This window comes from Trichoplusia ni, chromosome 8, assembly GCF_003590095.1.
Source record: "Trichoplusia ni isolate ovarian cell line Hi5 chromosome 8, tn1, whole genome shotgun sequence".
NCBI classification, from domain to species: Eukaryota; Metazoa; Arthropoda; class Insecta; order Lepidoptera; family Noctuidae; genus Trichoplusia; species Trichoplusia ni.
In genome coordinates this window covers 5050000-5060332 of record NC_039485.1, presented here as the reverse complement: position 1 = coordinate 5060332, position 10333 = coordinate 5050000, and the positions used below count along the sequence as shown (strand labels likewise).

General features: G+C 34.2%; 2 protein-coding genes across 2 annotated transcripts; both read right to left on the bottom strand.

Moving 5' to 3' along the window:
• Positions 1–1218: 1218 nt before the first annotated feature.
• Positions 1219–5176, bottom strand: LOC113496489 (annexin A7-like). The gene is made up of 5 exons (XM_026875725.1): positions 5048–5176; positions 3275–3568; positions 2695–2906; positions 2118–2267; positions 1219–1458 (listed from the first exon to the last, which is right to left on the bottom strand). The coding sequence occupies exons 1-5, from the start codon at positions 5055–5057 to the stop codon at positions 1372–1374; spliced, it is 753 nt and encodes a 250-aa protein (XP_026731526.1). The 5' UTR covers positions 5058–5176; the 3' UTR covers positions 1219–1371.
• Positions 5177–7298: 2122 nt separating this feature from the next.
• LOC113496750 lies at positions 7299–10110 on the bottom strand. The gene is made up of 3 exons (XM_026876072.1): positions 9074–10110; positions 8636–8710; positions 7299–7670 (listed from the first exon to the last, which is right to left on the bottom strand). Exons 1-3 carry the CDS (start codon positions 9185–9187, stop codon positions 7377–7379), a joined length of 483 nt encoding a protein of 160 aa, XP_026731873.1. The 5' UTR covers positions 9188–10110; the 3' UTR covers positions 7299–7376.
• Between the last annotated feature and the right edge of the window lie 223 nt (positions 10111–10333).

The following is a 10333-nucleotide window of genomic DNA, read 5'->3' as shown; positions in this document are numbered from 1 at the left end:
TGGTTTCTACGAGGACACTCTTGTACTTTTATAATACTATCCGACGAGAATGTTAATGTAGTTATTATGTTATGCAACAATGTATGTGTGAAGATTCCCCAGTGATCACGTAGTCCAACGAGAAGTCTGGCAACATTTCGCTGCTTGATTCTCCTACAGCATTATGGAGAAAGAAGTCTGGCATCGATGCCTAAGCGCGTCTAATGTTAGAAAGTTTGATGTTCCCACAAATTCTTCCTAGAGATACGTCTCATTGTAATATGTAGCATTTAAGTTCCTTGTGATATTAAAATTTGGTTGACGATGTTTTTATGTTAAGCTGATCGCATATGACACATGAATTTGCAATTTTTAGACTTCATTTGAGTGTTTAACGCTGTTAATCTGTTTTTCTTAGAAATATTTAGGGATTTATGATCAGTCTTTTGGCTATGGAACCCTACTTGTATCCGTCCGTTGTTTCTATCAAAATTTCTAACTTTCTTACTATCTGATTATAATTATTTTAAACTTATTCTGAACTCCCAACATTCGTCTATATATTGTATGAAAGGTGTATTGTTATGTTACCATTTTAACAGGTTTGACTGAAGAATTACGAATTCGCAATTTTTATTTGATTGTGAGATGAATTTGGTTGTTTGAAGTTGAATATGCGTAGAATAGTCTAAAATACTGTCTATGAATTTTGTTAAGGACGTCTTAGCTTTCCATTTGAAATAGCCATCGTAATTTGTACAAATTAATGGAGTAATATTCACATCAATAGCATTTCTTATTATTTAGTAGTTAGTACATATATATATTATAAATACATAAATGACATGGTCCAAAAATACAAAATGTTTGTGCATAAAATTCGTACAAAATTATGCGTACCTAATAAAGTGATTTATATATTAAGATTAAGTTAATGTACCTAGATGTTATATTAATATTATGTGTGAGTACTTATTTGAAGAAAATAAAGAAATATTTTTTAAAATTATTGTTTTGTTTCATTGTTTCGTTTCCACCACCAAGTTGTATCTATTTCAACCATGCGAAAAGAAGGAGTCCGTTTATGCAATAAAAAAATTAAGGCTTCTATAAAAGTGAATTTATTTTATACAGTAGACCGAGTATATTTTAGAAAACTTTAAATGCAAAATGTATAAAACATGGAATATTATAATAATAATACCTCATAGGGAAAACTATAAAAATATAACAAAAATATTCGAGATTTCAGACACCGAATGATTATTTCATAATAACATTCACAATACAATATTTTTGCGACGAAATTCAGACCTTTTTATTGTCTATCGACAATGCAGTCTTGACACAAATTTAATACTTAAAACCTAGTAGAATGACTAAAGTAAATGTTTACGCTGTGCACATGATCTCGTATACCTTGTGCGGTACTTCCTTTCCAGCGAAAGAAATGTACAGCGCCTTGTGACTTGGGTGGACCTGAAAAGACGATAAAGAAAGGGTAAAATATTATGATTTTTAATCCCCAATCTAAAAGAAATAATAAGTTTGTCATTTTTCCTGTTTGTCTGTGGCATGATAGGATAGCTGCTGAACGGATTGAGCAATATCAATTTACTTTGTTTTGTATGAAAGGGAAATTATGGGCGAGTTCTCTTAGACGTGGTGGTTAAAACTATAACAAAGCAAACAGAGCTCTTTGGCTGGTATAGGTATGAACTATTTCTTCGCGGTAGTCTGCAAAATTTTGGCTTGGCCTCTTAGTGGAAAGGCAACGAGAAAGCATTCCATTAATTAGAACTGTAAGACTCGTGCAAAAAAAAATGCCTTCCGTAAGATGAAGAAAGTCCAGGAAATCTTCTTGGACTTTCTTCATCAGATGGCACTAAAAAGGACTGTACTACCATTATAGAAGAGTTCGGAATTATTATGATCACGTAGATGCGACATTACATGATAATATCAACTCAACATCGGTTCTCTAATAAAGTTGATTTTTATATATTCAGAACCGAGATTGGTAGTCTTCCTTCCTCTTTCAGTAATAAGAAGTGGTGCTTCCCTTTACCACTCTTGCATCTTGGGTCTAAAAGTTTTAGCACCTGTTAATAAAAAGCAATACTTCATAGGATTCTTACCTTGCCAGGTGTCAGGGACCTTTGTTCCTTAACCCTGCCAATGTACAGGGGTTCGCCAGAAGATGTGTTGCCACCGCGTACCGCATTGGGAGGTACATGACCATCACTGCTTTGAACCCAACAGATGCTTTGAGGATGAGCGCAGCATATCTGAATTAGAAAATGTTATGATAAACTTAGTTTGAAACGAATAAGAGCAATCTCTGTCCTTATGTAAACTGGAAGTGTCAGCTACTAAATACATGGCAACATTTATTTCTGTTTGGACACGATCGAGTTTACGGTCAGAACCGTATGTTGACTAGTGTCTCTGCGTTCATCTTGATTTTTTATCAACCATCTACTTCGAAATAATTATGAGTGGGGGCAACCGTTACGATCGATGTTTGTTATGTTGTAACGCACAAAGTTCGGCTACTAGTCTGACTTGAGAACGATTAGTTAGTATTTTTGAAGTGACAGAAATAAAACACACTTTTAAATTCCATTGTGCTACGCAAACCAATAACGAGGTCATACAGCTAATCGCAATTGTAGCAAACTATGCATCAAATAATCATGAATTTGAAACACAAACCTCAATATTGTTCACCGGATTTTCCTTTCCTCCCCAAGGTACGTAAGCAGCTCTGTGCTTAATAGCCAGCTTTCCGGGAATCAAGTCTCCATCGTACCGAGCCCTGATCACCCAAAGTGGGCTGCCATCGTGACCTTCGTAACCAGCGACTACTGCCCTCTCAGTATAGGCAGCCGCGTCATTTGGAGTCGTAGGAATCCATTCGACGGGTGCTAGAAATAGAAAAAAGTTTATATTAATTTAGCTCGATAATTCAACGGCGCCACTCATTTATCAGTCGACGTAATAATAGAACACATGTTTTCGTTTTACATTGGATGCGATTAGTGCGAATATCGGGAACAAAAAACATTTGGCTGTCTGCAAAAATAATCGGTTGTTTCTAATAGATTTTGTCTATGACCAGAAGTTATCTTATTTCATCCAATTAGATCAGTCTCGGAAGCCTTTTGTTGATATATACGATAGTATTTTTCCTTGACAGTATTCTACGTATTAATGAGTTCTGTCATTACAATCTGGATTATAAAATAAGAAGTTTATGATCTTGGTAATTGCATAAATGGCAATATAAACTTACATTGATAAACTTGAGTTGGAGAAACAGTTGGGTATCCAGGAGCTGGATTATATCCAAAGCCAGGTCCAGGAGGAGCTGTGGGTTGCACATTAGGGTACGACATAGCAGACGGCGGTTGTCCTGGTTGCCCCGGCTGGTAGGGATAGCCAAAACCTGGCTGATACTGTGGCTGGAACTGCGGTGGGAAACCAGGTTGCCCCGGTGGGGGAGCACCGGCATTTACAGGGTTATACAGCTGCGGATAGATGGGTTGACCCTGAGGAGGTGGGTACTGCTGCGGGTTGCCGTACGGATCTGGAATTCGAAGACGTAAAATATTATTTAGTCATGGGAGTCAGATTCAATTTAGTAATGTTTAATGTCATTAATTTGTAGTTCGCGCTAATGACCTTCGAATTGTTTTGGTGGACGATGGACCGACACGTATAGAACTGAGCAACATCAGAGCTAACCGTGTCGCATATTTTTAATGTTCTTCAAATCAGCCTAACGGACAAAAGCATAGGTAAATATTCATATAATATTTGCACATTGTTCAATACCATTTCCGCAAGAGAAATGAAGGTTGCAAGTAAGATAAACGTTACAATGATGGTGTCATGTAAATGAGAGCAACAAATACACATGATTATGTATCTAATTGTACACAATATAGATAGTGCGTCACATTGGTCTAGTGTTTTTGATAAGAGTTAATCTATACCCTGCAACATTGGATATTATTGCATGGATTTCTTGTTTGATTGTTACTATTATAAGCACTCATCGACATCCTCAGAACATTCGTTTACGTAGGGACCACTACTTAAGTTTTGTTAGAAAACAATTGAGGTACTTACTATACAAATCTAACATTGTGCAATACTAAAACCAGTCATACTAGGGTTGAATGATTCACTAAGTAAAATATTAGTGAAATAATAATGATTGTGTCTCTTTGTCTAGTTTAATAACTAAGGATTAATACAACTTGAACAAGTGACAAGCTAACAGTGAAACAAACGGCAAATGTTTATTATCATCTATGAGGTGACTGGCGACTTTCTATATACCCTCATTAGACATAACATTTTAGGAAACTCGACGAAGCGTCACAAAGAGAAATCGCCTACTATTAAATCTGGAAAAATTCCATCGCTCCTAGATAGTTATGATGGCGTAGATAAAATAAAGGTAGACAATCAAGAATTTGCAAATAATAAACCAATACTTGATGACCGAGAAATTTTGACCGTTATTTGTAGTAACCCTAAAATGCCCATGGGTTTACAATAAAGAAGTGGCTAGGGTTAACACAAGGTCAGTACCCTTTATACCTGAGTTTCACTGCGCATCAACACCGCGATGATATTGCATGGTTTAGACAGATTCGTTCAACATTCCTTTGTTAATGAATGGTATAATAATCACGAGTAGTAACTTTACGTGACAATTAGACAATAGTTAAGTAAGGCCTCATTAACATTACTTAGCGTATAATTAATTTTACCAAGAAGCGTGCGATTTTGATGTCTATAAGTATCTACTATAGAATATCAATCGATAATAATAGTTTTTTTAGGTATAACGTTAGCCAAAGACTATTATGTATAGCTAGGTGCATAGAAGACTATCCAACAAAAAATAATATCAGTGTTTTATTTTTACCGACCGGTATTTTTCTCACGTGTTGTTTTAGCATCATTCTCATCTTAAAACAACTGAAACTCGCAATTTAACGCTAGACTCCTTAAGTACTTAAAAACAAATAATAGTAGCTTAAGTAATACTTACATCCAGCCATATTCACTATCGTTTTCCAAAAATACAATTCACAATAAAGTAACGTGGAATGTCTAGCAAGCACTGTTCTCGACTGGCGTGGCCGGGCGTAGACGAGTAGGAAACAAAATAAACACAGAGAATGAATGGAACGGCACGATCTTTACCGTTCAATTCAAAATGGCGGATGCATGGAGGGGATTAGGGACGCGGGCTCACAGATAATATAAAGTACCTACTGGAATGCAAACAAGTACTTACGTCATGGTTTTTTGAGAATAAAAAACACAAATCTGCTTCAACATCATACTCTTATATTTTAATACCGAATCATTGTTGTGACAGGAATGTTTAATCATTTATTTGCCAGGTTTTCTACACAAATACACGTTAAAAAAAATAAACTTTTTGTGCTCGTTTATTAAAACTAATGATTCCTCTATTATCATTATTAGCAGTAATTATAATAAAAAAATTGCATTGGACCAAAAATACTTCCCTGTGGTACATCTACGTACTTGCGTTGGGAAGGTGGTATGGTGCTCATATTTGATACTTTAGTAATAAGATTTAATTATGTCTATTCAGGTGTGATGTAAAGTATTCTTATCTTAACAATTAAAATGAATTTCATCCTTCTTTATCACTGTTCCAATATAAATAAGCTGATTCTAGTGTCTACAATATAAAATGTACTGACTATAAGGGATACATCGTGCGTCATGTCGTTATTACTTATGCAATAAACTACAAAAAGTTAAAAAAGCAAGTTGTAGATTTATTTTCTAGATATCTTTAATAGATTTGAAGGTGATTCAAATAATAACACTTGTATCACACCACAGTGCTGTGACGTCACAAATCACAATCAGTATCGTGGCTCTATAATCTTGTAACACGCATCCATTTCAACTACGTCAACGATTACTCATACATCGTCACAGTTTTAAACATTATCAACAACAAAAACATTTATTACTCACTAAGTGCTAAATAGATGCAAATGTTAATCACCTGAAATGATTAACTTTCTTTGTTTCAATTGTTTCACCATAACTGAATCTCAAAAAGAAATGACGTGTTAATCGTCTAAAGATTATATTATCCATATTGTGACGGTTAAGTTGTTTTGGCTTTAGTAGATATTATAAGAAACACATACCAACCTGTATCCAATTGAAAAAAAAAATGTACCGGGCATTTTTTGAAGGATTAGCAGCGCAATCTATCTGAATCCCATTGAAAATCTTGTAGGACTGAGAACCATGAACAATGTTTGAATATGGGTCATAAAAAGTTCCTACGTAGCAAGACAGAGGGCGCTGATGCATATGAATTGTATAAAACAGTTTCATGATGGGAAAATGAATATTTGGTGCTATTCTGATCGTAAATGGAGAAACTTATTCTGTCTGCGGTGGTGGTAATAGGCGTATGTTCGTTGTTTGATGGCTTGCTATGATCTTGACGTGGGTCGAGTAGATTTCTTCCCATACGCTGATTTGGGGATTTATTATGACGTTTATTTACGAAAACTAGGTTAATAAGATATTTCTTATTGGGAATAAATGAGAATAAATCGACTGAAGAAATCAGTTCCAGTAGCGAATATGTTAGAAATATGGAAACGTAAGAACCAAAGGATTTTGAATAAGAATAGTAAAACAAAATGAACTTTGCATCTCACTTACTTTCCAATTCGAAACTTCAGCAGCCAGAACTTTAAATCTCCCTCAAAACTCGAGGGCATAAGCTGGTTTCATAATAAAAACATGATACACAAAAGAGCAATCTCGTGTACATAGTTGGACAATGTTGCATTTATGTGAAGCAAACGGAGACTTCATATTTTTGTCTGGGATTTCATATCTCCCCGAGGAAATACAGACACACTACGATGTTAGGTACTTCTGCTTGGAAATAAATTTAAATACCAATGAAATTCTCATATGTGCCTCTAGTGTATGTCTTGAACAAGATTAAAGTTTGTTGTTTATAGGTAGGTATGGAAAGTATGAGTCAGCGGACTTGGAATATTTGAACTTTTTATTTTTACTTAGCTTTTGTTTTCTGGTCTCATTTGAGATCTGTGATCAATAATTGTAGAAAGTAGGGACTACTTTTTTTTCAAGGTATTTTTTCTTTAGTCCCACAAAGTTAATTTGACCATATTACAGTGAATGGACCTTACGCTCAACCTATCTGAAGAACCAAAACTACTTACGAAGTCGTCATTTTTATTGTAACCATAACAATTTTTTTTGAAGTGACTCAAATTATGAAATCAAATCTGATGAAGTCTAATGAACATAACATAAAAAAAAACACTTTTTCCAAACTTTTATTGCATAAACACGCGGTTATAGAAGTACTGGATCATTAACACAGTGTAAGATATAATTCGACCAGCAAAGTTCATAACTGTCGGCACATTTACTGTAAACACGTTTGCCGATATTTCAAGTTTACGCGAAGTAACCAACATTATCATAGTTTGCACTTGGCTGACGTACGCAGCATCTGGAAATAATAGTACATGTTGTAAACTTTCGCTGATATTGAAAAAGGGATATTGAATATTTTTATGTTTTCTTTTTGGGGTTCGTACAAAGAGGGTAAAATCGGAACTCCATTTCTAAGACATCGCTGTCTGTCCGTTTGGGCGTCCAGCACTTTCAGGCATAGCTAGAATTTTGTTTTTTCCGAAGATAGAGTGGAATAACTATCTATGGTATATTTTTAGGAGTTGTTGTCGCTATAACAAAAAATACTAATAATGATCTAATAATGGTTAAGTGACTTTTGTTGTTGTCATAAATGTGTACGTAAATCTCTGTATCTGAACTTGAACTTGACTCAAATTTACTTTAGGTAAAGTAGGTTTTAACTTCTACCACTGTCTTCTCTAATTATTGAAACAATACATAGAACTACTCTTTTTCATCAAAACAGTTTTTTTCTTGGATTTTAGGTATTTATAGTACAACTGATCCCAGATTTTGATTTACTCAATGGGTAACTGTGGCTCGCCCCAGTTTTGCTTTTAGAGCTCATATTCGTAGTAAACGTTCAATTCAAAATTTCCTATTTATTTCATCGATTTCGATCGTTTTATGGTTAATATTAAGGACGTGCTGGTTCAATAGCTATTAAAAGACATCTGTACTTTATTAGAAAAAATAAAATACCTCTGCCAGGCGATAATAGAACATGTTGCAATAACAATAAAGTTCTTTTTCTTTCTCGTATGAACATTTCACACATGCTTGCCAAAAATATGGGCCGAAAGTTTAAAGATGAATACATAAATAAATCGCTGAGATAAACTTCGGAATACTGAAAACAATGCAAAATTAAATTGTTAATCTCTTAAGGATTATAAAGTGACTTGAGAATATAATATAAACATTTTCCGCAGTCAGAAACATTCAAGTCGTAAGATAAGCTAAAGATACCAGACTCAAAACAAACATTCGTTGATCACACCCATAATTTTCCTCAGCTAGGGTCGAACGCGAGACCCACATGGGCTAAGCATAGTGACCCCAACCACTACGCTATTTGTGCAGTCAGTCATATTACGTGACATTATAACATTACCTTAATTGAAGGCGATAATGATCGACAAATTAACAGCATTGTGCATAATAACCATGAATTATACATGATGAATACCTGAAAGAAACATCCAATTATAGGCGATTCTGATGAGTCTGTAAATTAATAGTCATCTGAAACATTTATCGTCATTGATCTTAAAGAAGTAGGTATAGATCTGAATCATTATTAAATAGCCTTTTCAATAATTGTTGGTTTTTACGCGTAAATATTTTTTGTGGCACGAATCTATATCATTAACCAATGATATTGAATGTATAAATTTTAAATTATTCGAAACCAGCTTTCAACAATTTATATTAATAACATTATTACGACCTTCCTTCATTTCTCTTTGTACAATTAATATTATTGAATTTCGCGTTCGTACATAATAAAAGTCTCCGTATCAAATTAAACTTTAATCATTGTTTTAATTACCTGACCGCAGTAAATATTATTGAAGAGGTGAATACAGTCTCCCAATTTATCATACATTTGCATGAGTTCAAACCAAGAGTAATGTTTTACTTCCTTTTTTATGGCCGAGGGCATGCAAATAGTCTGTAATTAACAACTTTGATTAATAGTTTCAATAAAAACTATGCGGTTTGCTGATTATCACACACAATTATATTAGATCACTTAAGTATAGCAGAGATATTCCAAGTGTTTGAATCGGCTAAAATGTAGATGGCGCATACTTACTTTTATAAGCGCAACACTCAGTGAATCTTGAATTACGATCTTCTTTTCTTTCGATATTGTACTTTCAATCCTCTTCATTAAAATCTCATTCAACATTAAATGCTTGATATAAATACTTAAAACTAAAAAGAGTAAGATCCAGCCTTGCAGCATGATGAGGAAAAATGAAACATGCGCTCCTATATTTTGCCAGTTAAATTTTCTTAGCCATATTGTGGAGAGCACTTGCAGTATTGGAAAAACGATCATTATTGAAGAGATTATTCGTCTTCTAGTAAAGAGTAATTTAGAGGCACCGTAATGTTCATCGAGACAATTAAGTTTGTTGAACAATTTGACATAATATTCAGGGTTAAGGATAGCTACGGAAAAGACTGTGTAGATAGCTTCTGCTATGTTCACAATTCCGTAAGTTTTCGTCAAGATATTTAATGGAGCATCAGAATTTGTATATCGCCAACTTGCTGGTCTGATTATCACGGCGGCTAGAATTATGTAAAACATTAAAAATAATAATGAATACAACTTGCTTGGCAAATTCAGTTTCGCTATTTTGCCCTTTTTGTATTTGATCAATTGTGATCCGAATACTGTTGCAAAGCGTATCAACGGTTTTGCTGCAACGGCTATGGAGTATTTTGAAGTAGTTTTCTCTACTGAATTTCTTGACAAAATAACACTGAACGAGTTTTTGTCGGTGACACTGAATACCTTATTCTTTTTTATAGATTGAAAATCTTTGATGTAAAACATTGTCTTTACTACTTGAAAGTCTGTTGATTAATGACAGTGGGACCGTGTTTTCTTTTTTTAATATAATAAAATGGATTGTAGTCGTTAACTCCGACTTTTTATCAATTTTAATAATCTTATGGCTGTGACGTGAATGAATAAAAATGAATTTCTGGGTCTGTCCATCATAATCAGTAATTGATTATGATGGACAGACCCAGAAATTTTTGTTTTTAAAATTAATGTAAGTAATATTTCTTG